The sequence below is a fragment of the Nomia melanderi genome, chromosome 5 (assembly GCF_051020985.1).
Source record: "Nomia melanderi isolate GNS246 chromosome 5, iyNomMela1, whole genome shotgun sequence".
Classification (NCBI taxonomy): domain Eukaryota; kingdom Metazoa; phylum Arthropoda; class Insecta; order Hymenoptera; family Halictidae; genus Nomia; species Nomia melanderi.
This window is the reverse complement of record NC_135003.1, coordinates 3,696,332-3,715,929: the sequence shown is the minus strand read 5'-3', so window position 1 is coordinate 3,715,929 and position 19,598 is coordinate 3,696,332. Positions and strand designations below refer to the sequence as shown.

The 19,598-nt window shown below is 35.5% G+C and overlaps 1 protein-coding gene across 10 annotated transcripts in view; it reads right to left on the bottom strand.

Annotated features, from left to right (window-relative positions):
* Positions 1–19,598, bottom strand: part of inaE (inactivation no afterpotential E) — a 173,405-nt gene that overhangs the window by 4,783 nt on the left and 149,024 nt on the right. For 6 of the 10 annotated variants that reach the window (XM_076367687.1, XM_076367685.1, XM_076367686.1 and 3 more), the window contains 4 exons: positions 18,971–19,200; positions 17,360–17,425; positions 13,866–13,998; positions 684–1,033 (listed from right to left, as the gene is read on the bottom strand). In XM_076367687.1, the coding sequence (XP_076223802.1) occupies positions 684–1,033; positions 13,866–13,998; positions 17,360–17,425; positions 18,971–19,200 (779 nt within the window). Of the gene's footprint in view, positions 1–683; positions 1,034–5,945; positions 6,140–13,865; positions 13,999–17,359; positions 17,426–18,970; positions 19,201–19,598 lie in introns of all 10 variants that reach the window. The other 4 variants (XM_076367690.1, XM_076367691.1, XM_076367693.1 and 1 more) reach the window with 3 other exon arrangements.

The following is a 19,598-nucleotide window of genomic DNA, read 5'->3' as shown; positions in this document are numbered from 1 at the left end:
ATTTTACTTTAGAATATTTAGTCTAAGAATACTTTAAAGTTTCTTGTTTTGAATGTGATATTACCTTCTCAGGTTTAGCTTTTGAGTTTTAGTTTCTTAAATTTGCATCGATTTTTAAGTTCTCTAGCTTCAAACGGTTGTATACAGTCACTCACCATAACCATCCGACTTAGCATAACTTAGAATTCTCCACGGATACCTGAAAACACTCGCATTCATTTAAAACCAGTGCATCCTCCAAGTTCCATCACAATCCTTCAAAAGTTACCTCAAATCCGACGGTTTCGCAGAGTGCAATGATCATCTATGTGCGCGTCTGTCAAAAAGCGGTGAACACTGCGAGTAGTGAAACAAGCGAATGTGAACGAGAGTGTGACACAATTCCGATGAGGATCACTGAATGAACGGGACGTCTCGTTACAAGACCGAAGAATGCCAAAAACCAAAACGTTCTCCGTGAAAACCGAACAGAAATAACCCTCGGTAGACAGGAGTAAATCGTCAAGAATCTCGCCAAGCCTAACTACTTGATTAATCCCAAAAGATTGCCTCAAAACTGACCGTGCGCACTGCTGTCCCCTAAACTCTCCTGATTAAAGTTTAATCCTAGACATGGCCACGACGGTCAGACCTCCGGTTAGGGTACCGTTCCCCTTGTCCGTAGAGAAAATTGCTATTCTTACAGTTTGCATTCGTCGGCCCTGGGCGTGTTGAGTAACTCGCTGGCCAGGCTCACGTACTCCCACGGAATCCCCCTGGAGTCGACGCTGAGCTCGCGGCCAGCCTGAGGGAACTCCGAGGGGCTCTGCAGGGACGTGAAGCTAGTCTCCAGGCAGAGTCTGTGCGGTGGTGTGCCGGCCAGGTTGCTGGGATGCGATTTCACCGGGCTGGAGGTGGGCAGCAACGCTCTCATCTCCTGTTCGATCTCCATCTCCTGGATCTCGACGGCCTCGCGTGCCTCCGACGCCTCCGTGGACGATGCGTGACCGGAAGCCAGCCTCTGCGGCTTCGCTGGCCCCAGCGTCGTTACAACCTGGCATATACCCACACGCGTGTTTCCATGTATAATCGTTTTCACGGTAAACCGTGCTCGTTTAGTTCCGCCGTTGACCCGTGACATCGATAGCGACCGGTCGACTTGTATTCGACACTCGAGGGAAACTAAGAATGAGGGTGTTGAAACGTACCCGAGGTAGTTAGCTCGCCGTAGCGGTGCCCGCGTTAATGGATGATTGAGTGATGCTTGATAGTTTGGGGATACGCGTAGCGGCGTCAGCGATGGAACTGATTTACCGGGGCCTCTTCGATACCCGATCCTGCGGTCTCGGTAATATTGATTTACTCCCTTTAGCATCCTTTGCGCCCGAGCATTACGCGGCGATTCGGGGGGAATCGGATTATTCCGCGGGAGTCCGGTGATGTTACTTTGTTAACGTGTCATTTGGATTTTGGTGGTAGCTTTGAAATGGGTTCGGTTATTAGGCGGACTTCTGAAGGGATCGTTCTTGCGTGAGGTGACAGCTAACTGTTCGTTCTAGTACAGTATTCTCGTGATTAGTACCCGAAAATCGGAATTGCGACCAGGCACTAATCGTGCAGTGGTATTGATTCCAAGCCAAGATGAGATCCGAGCTAAGCTCCTCTGTTCTCTGTAGAAAAGGATGACGCGGATGAAAGAACGAGAATTCCGAACTTCTGAGAGATCGAAACAAACAGACTAATGAGGGGACATAAATGCAATGTTAATTTTTTTTATTTTTCACTTTCATTAACAATTTTTCACTTTCAAGTTTCATTTACAAAAAATAACCCTTATGAAGAAGTTTTATCATTGAATTAATATTATTTCACCGATATTTACCACCACTGAACAACGTATCATATTACAACTGCTCGACCGTCAAGCTTCGCGGCTTGCTGAGGAGACTTAGAAGATGAGGATGACTACCAGGCACTAATCCTGCAGATCAGACCGGATACTAATCGCGAGAATATTGTAATTGCTTGTAATATTTACTTTAGCGTGCGACTAAGGAATCAAAACGATCGAATAAATGGGAGGAAAGAATTGTTCCGAATCATACGGCACTAACTTCATTACTAATGAGTTGAACAAAGGTTATGAATCGATTGAATATATTGCACGTTTCAAGGCCACTTCTTAGACACTGATTAAACGCTGATGGTTCTTCATTTTGATATCAATTCTATTCGTTAATAAAATTTAATTCTGAAACTCGCGTAATTGGGGAGAATAAACTGTGAGTATCAATTTCGAATTCTTTGTAAAGTAAAATCATTTTATCGAATAATCACGGACGGTTTTAAGGATCACTGTTTCTGGTAATGAGGCGTACAGTGATTATTCTTTTACGTTTTAGCGAAGCAATTTCGCTGAGAGCCAAATGAGAATTTCACGACAGTCACGGGCGCTGGGTTTTTGATAATAAGAACGGTTCCGTGTCGCGTTCACCGATTCCGCAAACATAAATTTTTTATCTTCTTTATGCACCACGGAAATTCGCAGCGAATATCTGTCAAATATTTAACGCGGTTAATGGGATCTGGGAAAATTCGATGAAATGTACGAAATTAGCGTACCGTTCCTTCGTGTGTACAACTGTGTCTCTGAAATAGATTGCAGAATTCGCACGGAGCGGAATTCCTAGAGCCGCCATGTTACAAAGTGAAATGATCACGTAATAAACGCGCTCGAGCGGATTTTCGTTGTGAAATATCCTTTTTCTAAAGTTTGATGGGATGAAAGGATTACGTACTGGGCAACGACAGCTAATTTTTGCCTTCGCTGAAAGTCATTTAGGAAAGAGTGCACAGAATATTAACCTGTTAACTGATTTCTCGACGAATGGAAGAGGAATGAAAATCACTGGCGGCGACTCGTTCGTAACACACTCAACCACGATCTAGTCTACACTGCTACACAGACATTACGCTACGATAAGTGGACAGATCTGTATGTATGTAAATCAATCGAAAAACCAAAGTGTGGGAAGATAAAGGAAAGCAAACGACAAGTTAATGGCGTCTTCCTCGGTTAACATGTTAATGGCGGAAACCTAAGTCGCATTCGGCAAGAATCATCGCAGAATGGCGTGTCTAAAGAACGAAATGTAAAATGGGCTGTCGTCAAATAAAACTAGAATGATGCCAGGTGCACATGCATGATCGACTGTGGCGAATACCATTCTCTAATCCAACGATGAGCAAAACTTGTTTCGTACATTACTCCATGTTTCAAATATTTTTTGAATATTTAATATTTCAAATAAAAATATTGAAAATAAGAGATTTAACGAAACAACGAAAATTGAATTTATTTAGAAAATTAATAATCTTCTTATTAGAAGATATATTTTTAGAAATGTTTTTAATATTTTCGATAGCGTTTAATGTATTTTAATATTTTTTTCATGGTTGGCAAATAAAAAGGATGCGGTCGGAGCGGTTGCTCATCGCTGAGCCAATCGATTCGACGATCGATCGTTTATGTCTAATTGTAAGACGCTTATCTACGGACTCATGGTTACAACATCGTCGTTATGTCCTCTCGGACGATCTCACACAACTCTAATCTCTACTTGACCATTCGCAATGCATACTTCCCCCGAAATTTCGGGTCGAGTTCCGTTTTCGAACAGACGTCGGTGAATGGACACGTGAGCGATACGACCATACAGAATTCGTGATCGTGAGTGCGTTAGATCGAATGCAGACGAAGGTGATGAAAATGGGCTGCAATGGTGGCGATGACAGAGATGAATTGTCCGTTGGAGTTTGCCTAGTCGCTGCAGACTTGCCCGTCTCAAACTTAAAGAGTGATTAAAGTGTCGTTTCATGTCTCCCCTTAGCTATTATTATCTTTTTTTTGAGATTACAACATCGTTTCAAGGATCTAAGTAATGTACAGAGTGTTTCTTATTTTCTGCAGTCAACATCAAGTAAAATCTTGTAAAATTTGTGTTTTAGTCTTTTAATATGAATACGGAGGAAGTATTCAAAATGGAAAAGTAATAAAAGCAACAATAAGTATAATAATACAAGTATCAAATAATTAAAGTTAATTAGAGGAATACAGTTTGTAATAAGTACACCGTACATCAGTATCTAAATTTACGTCAACAACTAATGTATGAAAACAGGAGTTTCAATTTCAATTTTTAGAATTTTTAGAAGAACATTATATTTACATTAAAATTTAAGATTCATTAGTTAATAGAATTTTTTGTTAAAATATCTACTTCTTAGTGGTTAATTGGTCTCTGAAGTTTTTCTGAACAGTACAGGTATTATGAAACACTCTGTATATAAATGATTACTGATAGAAATATTCTTTAGAATTAGAATTAGAATAAAAATAATTTTCAGAAGAGAGACTTATCTCCAGCGACCTCGCACCAGTGATATTGTTCTTCTGAAACTGCTCTTTTCATTGTAGCGTTCGATTGAAGTTTAATTCAAGCGTTCTTTTTGCTCAGAGACCTATTACATTAATACCTATGAAGTATTTCGCCGTTGAAAGGTTCTTTATTTTACAGTACGTTAAATAAATGATCAAAGATATATCATTCGTTCTGTGTTTTATTCCAAGCTTCTTTAAATTTTACTTTATACGAAAGAGTTAGATGTCCTGCTCAAGAATATTTTCTTATAATTTTATAGAAAATATGGTTACAAATAAAATTATTATCGTAATGTCAGACATAATAATTTATAAAATAAATAATTAATCCTGAACAATGAATAATTCTAAAATAAAGTAGGAATATAGTAATTCCTTTAAATATTGATATCTATATAACTCTTCTATGGTTCAACTATCTGTACTACTGTCTATAAATATTAATAATTATCAAACGAATTTTTAAATTTCATTATTTTGAAAACTTTGTACAAAAATATTCTATTACATTTATACATTAATTTTTCTCCTTCTATTTCATTATTTTCATGTTTATTAATGCTTCAATCCCTGAGTAACATCAAACGGTTTTAATTACTATTACAGTTCAAGAATTCACCTGTTAACCAGGAAAGACGAGTTTATTCATTATCAATTCTCATCTATATCCTTGAATCATATTTTGAATCGTAATTTACTCTTCAAAAAATTTTTTGTTGTAGAGTACCACATATTTATCTTTAGTGCAATATCATTCAATATCGTATCGTAAGTTAATTATTAATCCTTTACTTTCTGAACATTTTTTAAATGTTCTTAGCAACTTCGGCCTATTTTCATAGCAAAACTTTTAAAAACCGAAAGTCTTGTTTTGAAAAACAAAGCACTATAAATATTTATACATTCACGTATTTCAACTTCTTCTGTTAATTCGTTTCGTTTTTATAGAAATAAAATTTGTAAGCCAATTTTATGGAGTATGCTAGTGCCCCATAGTGGAGACAACAGAGTGCAAAGAATTAAGTATATAAATATTTATTTAACGATAACGTAAAGCATCATTTATCATAAATTATTGGGTCGTAACATAAATTCGTTCACATATATTCATCATTTATTTTCTCCGAATTTCATATAGCAGTAAGATAAGTAAGCTGGATTTTAAAATAATTACAATTATTATTTGAATAAGTTCAAATTAATTTTTCAGTACGTCATAATTTAATTTTCCGAGTTAGAACACTTTTCGCACTTACAGCTGAACCTATTACAATTTAATTCTCAGAATTAAAACATTTTGCACACTTACAACTGAACCTATTACAATTTAATTCTCAAAATTAGAGCATTCTTAATACTTGCAACTGAACTTATTTACTACCCAATATCATTCATTTCGAATGCAACTGACATATGTGTCCGAGCGTATAATCGCCCGGTTAACAGGTCAAGAACGATACCACTGGTGAACACGTAAACTCATGTAGAAAAGACACCGAGCGAAGCCTAAAGACGTCTTATGTACCTTGTGTCGTGGCGAGAAGAGTGTGTGGTGGCATTGAGGTCGGCGTCGCGGCTTTGCAAGGTGGCCAGTGTACTTTGATGGTGGTGTACGACGTGTCGCTGATCGGGCCTACGTTGGCTCCCTGGGTCCGTCGCAGCCGTTGCATGCGTTGCTGCACCGGCCTCCGCGGCGCCCCGATCTCTGCACGCTGACACCTAATCCACACCACACACCCTCAGCCACACATCCTCTCGTAAGGGTCGTTGGTTAGCCACGATTCGAAGGGACATCGTCCGTCAACTCTCATATACTTCGTTACTTCATTCGAGCATATAAACTTCACGCGTATACCAAGCGGTCCGATAATATTTTCTTATTTCGAATGTATCCGTTATTTTTAGAGGCTGTTTGCTAGTGTTTTACAGCATCTAGTAAGACTTCCAGAGTAAATTTTAAGTGTTTACACGGTAAATTAGTTCCCCGAAGACACCGTGTAAATTGAAATCATGTAATTCGAGTCCACGATTCACATTGAAAAGAAATACACACGTAATAAATTTAACAAATTCATATGAAACAATATTATTTATTTATTTGTAAAATGAAAAATTATATACATATTTTTAAATAAAAATTCATTAATTCAACAAGATTGTATATGTAATTCACAAAACAAACGAAAAATTAATGTAATTCTTGCATTTGCCTGACCTGACTGACTTCTTCAACCGTGTTAAACCGATATCGTGCAATTCGAATACCGTGTATATCAAGGGCTAAGTGTATATTGAACAATTGTTAACTTGTGTAAATCAATAATTGTATGTGGATCTGTAGTTACTGAAAAAAATTGAAACATTTCGTAGAATAGAATTATATTAATAATTTTGGGACGTGTACTTAGAACAGCGATTCCCAAACTGGAAGGCACGGTCTAATGCAAATGAAGGCACGAAAAGTTTAACAGAAATGTAATTTACGTTCTTCTCATTCTTTGAAATAAGCGTTTGTATTATTTTATGAAATAAGGGGAGGTGTGCCAAATGATCAAGGTTAGATTTCTTGTAAAAGAGGCGTAGTAACATAATATTTGGAACCTATGGACTTAGTAGTTTTATTTTCTTGGTACAATTAGTGTAACTTTAATAAGTGGCGTTATTTTTTCACATAAATAATATAATTTAAACATAAACATGCCGAGAAACATTAACGTGAATGTTGTCTTGCTAGTCGAAACATAACACATTAATGCGTTTCCGGTTGGTTAAGGCTTAAATTTTAATCTTGAAATGTTTAGTTTATCGACTGCTTTGTATCTATTTGATGATTTGAATTTACTGTTTAAATTTATTTAGTATTACAAAGTTTTGTTTGCATTGCATTGGATGTACTAAGAAATAATTCGTTAACAATGGGGAAAAGTTTTTAACTAACTAAAGATTTGACATACTATTTTACTTACTTCATTGTACCGATTTGAGGTTATAGCTTTTTTTATATTTCTATAAATAACGGATATATTCCACGTGATCAATGTTATCGTGCCACTCTGTATACCATTAATCCTCCGCTGTCAGACACCGGGTCACACGGTACTTACGAAAAACCATTATTTTCTTAGAATTTACAGTCATGTTTCTCTTTCATTGAAATAATTGAATGTCACTATTATTACTGTTAAGATGCAACGAAAAAACGAACAGAAAAAGCAACGTTCTCGTGCAAAAATTTGTTCTCGAAGAATTACTATCAGCTAAAATTGACCCGGCGTCCATCTTGCGGCTGTCTCGCTGTCCGCCTTCCGTGGGTTAATACCTAGTCTAACAAAGAGCTTGTTAACAACAATGGGAGTGTAACGTATGAAATAAATATAATACATATAAGATAACAGAATATTACATAAAATATTTTCTAGTTAGCTCAATGAAAATAAAGGGCAAATTAGTTTCAATGTTTATAAATGAACGCTTGACTTAAGACAGAAAGTCCTCGAACTGAAAATACATTTTTTCGTAAGAAGCTGATATTTTTATCACCAATTATTCAGAATAGTTTATTTTCGAGAGGACGCATTGTTTATAATCATTAAACAGTGTTGCAACAGTTTCTATTCACTTTTAAAATGGCAGGAAAATGGCGATTGAAGCTTCATGTCTTTCATTTCATTTTTATCTCTAGTTTAAATTGCAGTATTTTTTTACGAATGACTTTAACCATTCTTCTTTCGGCCATCTTGGAAAAGTATCATATTATAGATGCATATAATTGTGTATAATTCTCAATGTAATCTCTTACTTTCGAATGAAATTATTTCGAATCTTCTACAACAAGAAACATCAGTATCTCTCGAGAAAATTGTACTTTAAATTTGTAAAGCATATTTCAACTATAAAAAAGCTAGTTATTTCATAAGTTACAACCCGATATAATAATCTAAGCTACAAGGTAGGCAACAGAAGGATCGAATATCAACAGCAGCGTCGGAATGGTAATTAAAGACAATTTTTGCAAGGTGTGCAGACTTCGTCGCAATCGTGTGAGCCAATCGGTCGTAAAAGTTTCAATACTTCCCGTTTGACGGAAGGTGATAGATGACCGGAATTTAATTGCCTCCGTAAAAAACCTTTCGCGTGTTTCTCTTTTCTGGAGTACGTCACCAATTAAAACACAGCAATCTGCTGCGCGAGTAGCTCTTCAAAGTTCCAGTACAGTGTGTTACCTCCTTAACGTCACGCGACTTGGAATCAACAAAATGACACGAAAACATCAAAAGTTGACCGACTTCCCCTTCATCTTAACCCGTTAAGTTCCGAATAAAAACTTTTAGGCAAACTACATTTATTTTTGCAATATACGTCAACTATTTTATCATTTGGAACAAAAACAGACATTTTTATCAAAAACGCTTCTAAATGTCAGAAAAATAGCGATTACTATATTGATTTTATACTGGCTTCGCGATTAGCCCACTGGTTCGCATTTTATTAATATTGAAATATTATTTTAAGTCGATGCCATCGAGAACTAAAGGGTTAACCCCTATAGACCTGATGTAAGGTTGTTTCAAAAATATGTATCACGACCACTATAGTGTGAATCTACATCTGTCATTTAATGGTAAAGGATATAAGAAAGTGCTCGTAAAATTCATCCTAACCTTGAGAAAAAGGGGTTAAAATGTTTTATTGTTGCATCGCGTTCTCATTTTAGAAGGAAATGGTCTGAAAGGAACCATGGGACAGAAATGTAGTTCGCGATATCCAGTGTCCGGAATGAATGGTGCAGAATCATATATAGGATGAGTCACGCAACGTGACGATTCTAAATACCTCATAAAATATGTACTGTAAGAAAAAATGTTTCGGACAAAAGTTGTATGGTTACGAAGGGGCATTTAATAGTAATATGGATTTTATGCTGTTTTACTATTTTATCGAGATATGCAGGTTCCGTTCATTTTTTTAAAAATGAAATGCCTATATTTTCTTTCTAAATTCTGATAAAGCAACTAATTCTGCATAAAAAATCATTATACTATGTAAGATGTAAAACGAATGTACTTAACTGACTGAATGTATCATTGAATGTATTATTACATTTATTAACATTTTGTACGTTAAACGTGCCATGCCAGCTAATGATACAGCTGGAGAAGATACAACAGAACGATAAAATGATAAAAAATTATAAAACGATAGACTGAAAGAAGCAGTGCTGTATGTTGATTAGTCAGTGACATAAGAGTTCGTTTGCTTTTGTTTTGTTTCCTTGTTCGTTATTATTTCTTTTTTTTTAACCTGTTAACTGTCGAATTTAATTTTAAAAGTCTCTGATAATGCTGGCAATGAAATCAAATAATAATGCGTATACTCGTCAAACGTCAGCCTAATGCACTTATAAAATATTCTAACCAAAACCTAAAGCAAAACGAAGAAGAATGACATGTTTACCTGAAAAAATAAATAATTTATCGTTGACAAAATTAGTATCATTTTGATTTTAAGACGACGTGTATATTCGTCGAATGCAGTTAATGGTTAAATTTGTTCACTGTAGGATGTAATAGAGACGAGAGTGACTCGTTAAAGTGCGACGTTAAGGAGGTGCCATTGTACACGCTGTTCGAACAGTTTTCTACGTTCCGCTACGTTATATCCTGGGCGAGGAAGCACTCTTAATTTACGCGTGCACATCGGCGCGCGTGTTTCGAATGTGCCGGCGGTATTTTTGTAGTCAAATTTTCTATCAGGATATAATACTACTCCTGTGAGTGCAAGAAATTCGATGTTTCACTTTCATGCAAAGCAGAAGCAAACTGACAGCCATTCCCTTTTGTAGCGCTTGTCGCTGAAACCTTAGCGTGATCTAGGAAGAACTGAAGAAATAAAGATGAAAATTGATACAAAGCTGAAATTAATCGACAAATTACGGAAATAATATAAACGAAAGCAATAATATTTTATCCTACTTTTTGTGTATTTATTCACTAAAATATTCCTTCTTTATGTAGTCATACTATTAGGAGTCGCTGTCGCAACTATAAAGAGTATCGAATAGGATTGTGCATTCGTTGGATGATGATTAGATTACGAATTAATCATAAATAATTACGATATTAATTGCAAGAATCAAATAGAAGGTTGCTATCTCAATGAATATTTAAAGTTTAATTGATCAAAATTTACTTTTTGAAATAAAAATGAAATAAAGGTTTATTATTACAGAATTTTCTTAAAAATTGTTGTCATATATTATTGAACTTCAATAAATATTTACTGTGAGTAAATAAAAATTTACAAAGTATTGATGGCTCTTTCCAATCACGTTCAATGTATTTTGTTAATATTTAATATTCTGTCACTTTTGTTTGCAGTGATTGACAGTTTGTCTCATAACCCGGTGGAAACGGCGATTAAATAACGAAATACGGAGATAGAGAAGGCACATCTTCTACAAGGTGTTTTAAAGTAATATTATTAAATTTGTCTAGCACGTCCAATGAGCAAAAATATTATGGAAATGCTAAATAAACCTAAGCCCGGAACCGTTGCCCGTAGTGGCCAATCAGACTGTTGGTTCATTCCCATTATTTCACGTTTCGTTGGTGCAGCCATTTTCGCGCATACCGGTGCATTAAATGGAAGCCGGAAATTTACGGACACTGGGGACACAAAGAAATTTTATTACTTTGTTATTATGACTTTCAGCGAGTTCCAAGTGGAATGAAAGCCTCGTTAAACCTTATTAAATGGTTATACTGTCATAGCGTGTCTTCTGATAATTCGGTTTACAAACGTTCAACGTTTTCTGTTTAATCGTGATAAAACTGAGGGCAAGAATGTTCGTTTAAGAAAATTGAAGGCGAATGAAATTAGGGTTGGCTTGAAATGACGAATGAATTTTTCATCTTCGATTAAGGAACTCAGGTTACTGGATTGCATAATCTGGATTTAATCGAGATGTCGATAATAATCCCATTTTTGCGTCTATACTTAGTACGTGTTTTTGTCGTAACATTTTAATAATAATTTACAAATCATTGTTTATTTAATACTATTTTTAACATTTATTAATAGAATCTTATTTTATTGACAACGTTTCGTCAACATTAAAACACCTTGTATGGAAAAGGACAGATAATAAGAGTTATGATTGAACGAATAACAGCAAAGATAAATGAAACGTGATCCGCGCCATAAATCCTTTTCTAATCATCATTTCGAATGCTCCAAGCATAGAGTTAGGAAGCGAAATCTACGAAATAAACAACAACATTTATTATGGTACAAAGTATATTGATCGAAGTAGCGTACATAGCAAATTATACAGAATCGAGTAGTCACACTGTGCAATCAAAACGACCACTAGTTAGTTACAGGTTCGAAATGTATGATTTATGTATAAATATATAACATATGTAACATATGTATATATATATTACAATACTTTACATAAACTGCAGTTACAGGAAGAGCTAAATCTGTTTATTGCTTGATTACAGTTTTTTGTTCGATACTAAAATAATTCCCGTGTATTAATGAAATAAGAATACTTATTATAGAAATTATTTCAGTCGTTTTGGATGCAGTCATTTTAACTGAAAATGAAAACGGAAAAAAAAGGTGAATAAAACAAAGAAACCGTCTAAAAGATAAAAGAACAATAATTGAATGAAAAATAAAACGCAATACAGATTACGTGAAGGAACTACATAATTAATTGTCTGCAAACGTTACGGTAAAATTCATGCAGTGTCGAGGAGCATGCGTGTCAATCGCTCGACCTAAATCTGAGCAACAATTTACACGTAACAGAAACAGATACGATAATCGGTATGTACTAATAGCCTCGACGTGTTCGTCGTAGAAGTATTGTTGCGTTAATAACGTGCCATGTATAATAATACTAAGGGAAATTAAATAATGGAAACGCAAGATACATTAATCACACTATTATCAATAATTCGTACTCAGGTAAAGAAAAATTGATACAAACGTCTATTAAAGAATAAAACGCTACTCTATTCAACGTAAACTACGACTACAACCAGTTCGACTATGATTACCGTTACAATAAATAACCATGTACAAAAAACATGACGAAATAAATAAATAAAAGTTTTGTTCAGTCCTTCTAGCGTAGAACGTTAGCTTCAGTTGTCATTTTAGTTACAAAAGATTTACTGAGAAGGGGTTAGCGTTTGTTAGACTGCGGACACGCATGTGAAAGGTCACATTTCTCACCATTGTTTACATTATTCGATAATCGTTTTGCGATTTTACAAAATCGTGTTAACAGATTTTTAATCTCGGGTAAAAATTTAAATTATATTCTCGTAGAAAGATAAAATTCAAACTAGAAAAAGCGAACACCTTTGATATTTGTTGCTTTCAAAGATTCTATGTGATGTGCGTGTTTTAAAGACGGTCATTTCTATCCGAATAACGCTAAATTTTCACCTATATTTCAAAACTTGATAACACGATCTTGTAGAAAAAAGAATGAGTTATCGAATGACATATAAACACAATGGTAACGTAAAAAAATTTCATTTCAAAAATAAATGCCATGGGTTTACGATACAATCGCCAATGTACCAAGACTCATAAAAAGAGGAAACACGAAATTCAACCCCTCCTACCCAAAGCCGACTATCAATTACATTAATTACATAAATGCAGCAACTCGAATTGCAACAAAAAACGGACAAAACTGTCCTCATAAAAAACATTTTATCTAAAACAATTTTCTTTAAACTTCATCTGTTTTTTATATGAATAAAAGAAAACTGGAAACACAATTTAAAGGCAAACCTACAAAACAAAATAAAAACATAGGAAACATTAAAATAAAACTATCTTTTTCTCAAAGATACGTATGACTAATCTTTACATCTTCAAAAACACTTCCAAACATTCCATCAATCTCGCAACGAGTTGCCATTTTTTGAAGAAAATAGGTATCGCGAGCAAAAGAGTTCAATTCCAGCTCATTGGCTTCACGAATGCAACGGCGCGAGGTGAACGCGTGTACGTCCGCAGTCTATCGTTGGAAAAAAAGGTAAAGAAGACCCAGCAGTCGTCGTTTCTTGAGCGACAATGAGCCGGGATCGTCTGGTTACAGGGCGCCGCATGAACGGTCTCCAGATTGCGTATCCTTTCGCTCGTGTACCTCGACATCGACGACAATGGTCTCGCCGGTCGTTTCCGTGACATTGATCGTAGCGATTTGTACTTGCGTACTAACACGCTCGCAACCATTCGCGCGTCCGTTACTGTCTACCCGGTAGCTACCGGGTAGCTTGCGATCATCCCTCGGGACGTCCGGATCGTCGGCCGCCTCCTCCAACAGCTCGTAATTACCGGGCCTTACCGACGGCATCCGGCTAACCGGTGTCTGCGACCTTCTTATCTGTCCGATTATCGGCTCGGCCTGGCTTACCTTGTTCAACGCTTTCAGCATATTGTCCGGCATGTGGTCCTGTATCATCACCGGGCTGATCAGCACCTCGTCGAAGTCGCACGGCCCCGCCCACAGCGCCTGATACACTGGTTCTCGTTTCTTCAACACCTGTCTGAAAATTCAAAGAAGAGAACCGGCCAGTGTTGCTGCGGCCACGGCTCGAGGATGTTGCGTACCCTGTGTGTGGGCTTGATGAGATAGAAGTCGCCTGTTGTTTGCCTACCACTTGATTGCCAATAGATCAGAGGTGCAACAGGAGTTACTCTCGATGTATTTGTACAGTGAGCATTGGATAATTGCAATACAAATTCGGACACGAATGCTGCAATTAGGAAAGTGGAGACGAGTATAGGAAATTAAGATGAACATGGAGGACGTGGAAAGGATAACGCGAGTGACGGAAAAAGGACTGAGAGTCGAAGCGTGTTGGTGCTTCGGTGATCATTGATGACCGGAACTTTCAAGTTGTTTGAAAGGATTGCGAGGAAACTGATGTCGAATCAAAATATTTCATAATATAAGTAACTAAATAATAGTGTAACTTCTGAACTATGATATTGAATCATTAATAATTGATTGTAATACCACGTGCCCTTGTTATGAAGGGATAAGTAATATTATGGGAAACGATCCAAATTTTCGTGGTAGTCAATGTGTTCATGCTCGCGATGGGCTTGAGACTTGTAACTTAAGAATAGAACTTATATTTGATTTTTGACGAGTGAAATTTTCATCATTATATTGGTCATGTTTTTCCCGAGTAAAATGACACTAAACACGATAAAATTACGACTCTAATTAGTTGTACAATAAGCGATTTAAGTTTCGAATATAGAAAAGGATTACGAATAGAAACGAAAAAGATGTTGAAATCATAGAGTTTGGCAATATTCGGATCATGTTATGTGCTATAGAGTGTTAAAAGGAATTTAGCAGGGATAACGAAGTAGCAATTATGAAGAGGTTCCTGATGTTGCAAATTATCCAAGGCTTACCGTAGTTTTGATTAGTTCCCTACAACTGTATCGACAAATAACACGTCACTATCGGAAACAAGATAAGAAAAGGTGATAACTGATCAATCAGACCAGCTATCCTCAGCCTAGCTATCAAGTGCTAGACAGGCAGTACCATCAACTACCCTTCAGAGATGACTTGACGTCCAGCGACATGTTACAAAGGCAACGGGGTCTTTCGTTGAGTATTTTATTTATAGTTTTGATTGGTTACGTGTAACTGTATTGATAAATAGCTAATTAGTATCAAAAGCGAAATGAGGACAGATGAAAATCGACCAATCAGACCCGCATTCTTCAGTCTAGCCATCAAGCGATCCCCTAACTTTAGACATAGTACATACACTCGCTACCCTGGGAGCATGCATATCGGAGGCATTCGCAGAACCGGAAGTTGGGAAACTCGATTTTCTAGGCTATGCAACCCGGAGATGGGCGTAACTAGTCGTCCTCTCAAATATATTTGACACCGTTTGTTCGATGGACCGTGGAATCCGATTGACTCTGTTCTCGATGTAGAGACGAGCGAATGGACAATTGAGCTTCAATTGTTTCTCTGTGGTGATTGTGTGCTGAATTGTATAACTAAGTTTGATGAGTTTGTTATAATTTACATATAAATCATAGAAATTGCATTGTTTAACAAATTTCATGTATCTTTGTGTTTTTGTAATAGAAGATTTTTCAATAAGTGATCCTTGTAGACTTTCGTTTCTCATTTCATCACCTGCAGTTTATAGAAAATTCAATTTTGGAAAAAGAAATAAAATTTTCAGGCGAGAGAATATACTTTAAATCAATTGAAAAATTGTCAAATTGTTAATTTAATCATTAATGGTCTTGAAAATATTGAAATATCGACGAGTTTGACTATACTATAAGGCAAAAGGTTAATGCATTTGAAGTTAAAATGATTATCATAGAAATTAAAGATTGATTATCATAGAACATTGGACTGTGATATCTTTTGTTGTCGACTCTATTTTAAATTGTGAACATTATCGATAATCAAATATCTTTGAATATTTGCGTTTGTATTTAAATGATAGAACAAGAAAAAAATGTCATCTGAAAATTCTGTTCAAACTTTTCAACAATCGATCTGAATGAACTACTATTTGTTAAATAATTATTTCGTTTGCTCTGTTAATGAGATTATTAAATGTATTCAGTGAACATTTAATTTCAATTAACTTCTGACCTTCAATTCGTTACGCGAAACACTTTCTCTACATAATGAATTTGCCCATCTCTGTAAACAATTGGGTAAACGGATATGCTTTTAACATCCTGCAAACTATACGTTATCTCCTGTAAATTAAGAACAACTTTCTAAAAATTGAATCGTTCACTCTACGAAAATTACTCCGTGCACAAAACACTCAATTCCGTCTATCGCATCCTATAGAATAGATTTTTCATGCATATTCAGCTGACCACGAAAGTATCTGATTATTCTAAACGATAAAGTTTTAGTTCTTTATTAACTAAAGGCATTTTTTATCTACAATTACAAAAAACACCAATTGCAGTATTTACGAAGTATAATAATAGTAAATTAAAAAAATGAAAAATAGAAGCTAGTCAATCGGAAAATCAATAAGGTAAATGGAATAGTAAAATAAATGTGGCTTATTAAACCTGATCACTGACAAAAATAATCTGACATAATCAAAGCAAGACAATTTTTAGATAATATAAATAAAAGAAAGTGTAAGAATATAAATAAGAGAGTAACTCGACTTTTCTGGTTAAGAGATTAAATAAAAAATTATTTAGTTTAGATCATTAATATAAATTAATGAATAAAATATTCGATAATAAATTATGAATTATTAAATGAGTTCAAATAATATTAAATTTCTCGTTTAAAGGTTATTAAAAGTAAGAACATGCTTCTGTCAAAAATTACTGAATATAAATAAAGTTCTTCATTTATGCATATACTACGATTAACCCTTGTACTCGAAAGTTTTTTCTCCACGTATATTCATTAATTTCTAATAAAGTACTGATGAAATTATTGTTCCCATTCAATAGAAATAATACATGAACCAATGGACAAAACTATTTTACCTCAATGTTTCATAACTAATTACATTATACCAATACTGAATTTTATAATTCTGCCGCGTAAAACAAAACGACGGCTGCGAATAATCTCTTGAATGCAAACTGTTAAAATTAATCAAAACAGATTAAAACTGAAAAAATCTCAACAAATTTACGTATCTAATTTCTACAAATGCAATATGAAAATTGGATGAAAATTTCGAAATCTGGAAGAAAATTGAGTTACTTTCGTGATCAATTGAACGAGGAAAGAAATTGGTTCATGGGAGTAATGTCACTTGGGACGAGAGAGACAAGTGTGTCAGATGTGACGAAAGGAGAAAGAAGTGTAGAGAAGTACAGATCCGAGGTAGGCATGCGGGCAGATCCTCAAGATGCAATTACCCAGTGCAGCCCTGAAAATGCAAAACTTTCCGATAAACGTACCTCCAGCGGCTCTCATACTTCTGCCTAAAAACGGAAAAGATTGGTTTGATTAAAAACTTTGTCATTAACCCTCGCGTTCCGGTGGCCGTGTCACTTGAGACCCCGCAGATTTACAACGATAACGCCTATGATGTAAGTAAATGATCGCATTAGTTGAAAAAAAATTGGTTATAATATTGAGAATATTAATTTTTTGATCGATATTTATGAAGATTTCTTTTCATCACTTAGCAAGTATTACGTACTCTAGGAACTGTGAACCTTTTTTCGTATTCATCCTGACAGAGTTTGGCAAATTAAATAAAATTAACATCTGATTACATATTACCGTTGTGTATTCAAATGTAATAGCTCATTTAATTATAAATTATTTTTTACCATCGTCAATTGTTAATTTATAATTTAAATTAAAGTGATTTCAGTGAAATATATAATTTCTTATAGGTGGCAACTTACGATCGAATATTTCTAAATATAATGGACTTATTTAATAATTTGATTTTTTAGTGCAATAGTGGTGTAGGTTGTACTTCTGAGTTCTCGAGAAAAAAGTTTTTGTGAAATATTCTGGAATTAATTGAATACTAATATTACAATAGTTAATATTAATCATTAATATTAATTAATAGTATTAATAAAATTGTATAATATTAATATTTGATGTTATTAATAAAATAATAATATTAGTATTTAATAAGTCCAAGAACATTTCACAAAAACTTCTTCTTCTCGTGAACTCAGAAATACTATTTAAACCACCATTATTCCCAGCTACACAATAATATATACTAACTAGCAATCAAAGTCTTCACCTCACTCATTAGTTTCAACCCTTTAGGAACGAACGTCATATTGACGACATCTGGTTCTGATATTTAGAATAGAAAGTTGCAAACAAATAATCTACTTCTTTCAACAACAACAGATTGATACACATGTTTCATTCTTGCCAGCATTCAAAAGTTTAACGAATACCTAAGTAATACCTAATACAGTTAACATTATTACCAATTACTATTAAATACTATTAATAACAGCTAACACAGTTTTTGTCACGAAGGTTTCAAATGCTTCAAAAAATCTCCGCCCGCAAAGGGTTAACTTCTTGCACTGAAACGACATACCACGCCGTAGTATGTCTGTTCCAAAAACTCCAATGACTTCTTAAACATGTCGATAGTCTTGTCGCATTACAAATACTAAACAGCTTCGAAACGTATAGCTCTATACAAAATTATTAATAAACAACATTAGTCTACACATCGGCGTAAAATAGGTAGCAAAGATTTTCGCGCAAGACTGCCAAATCTCTGAATTAATCTCGAGCGCAAAAGGTTCATATGCAATCGAATTACGTTTCGTCAACTGTACAACCTATAAAAAAAGCGAACTTTTATGTGGGTCACCGGTAACCCGACCACCGGCCTCCGCGGCCCGTGTTCGGAGGGTTAACTTCATTGTATACTGAAGAACGCCACGGCTATCGGTTTATACGCGTTCGAAACATCGCGATCTAGTCGACAGACGTGAACAGGGCTTCAGGAAGCTGGTTCGAATGTTTATACTTACTCTCCCTTGTTTGGATGATGTCGTACAACGTGTATGATTCGACCAGGCGGGTAGAGGGGTCTATGCAACGTCAACGCGATACTAGAGTCGCTCGGCACAACGGTCTGCGAACGGGCTAAATCTTTGTCCCTCTGATACTCGCTGATGCATCCGCCGGCCTCTAAATTTGCGGCCGAGGTGGGGGTGGAACCGCAACCGCAACACATCACCGAGCACGCTATCGTTTTCCACTGTAACGAATGTCGCGATTGATACGCGGGCTTAAAACCGACTCTTGCGTTCCGGCACGGTGTGGATTCGTGCGGCTCACGCTGTTCCATGGCGTGTATTGTTCCGTCGAAAGGCGATGTTAAAATGACGGAAGTTTCGTAGGATATTAAATTTTCTTTTATGACGCAGATGCTGAAGTTATCTTATACGCGAGGCATTCTTTTTTTACACTTCTTTGAAACTGTCTTAATAATTTAACGGTATAGAAGAGTGACAATAATTCGATATTTATTATTAGACCGCCAATTTTTATGGTAAATTAACATTTTTGAGAATGTAATTAAAGAAATGGAATTACTCTGGGAAATGGTTGTTCTTAACAAATGCTATAAACAACACAGCGCTTTAGATGTTTTAT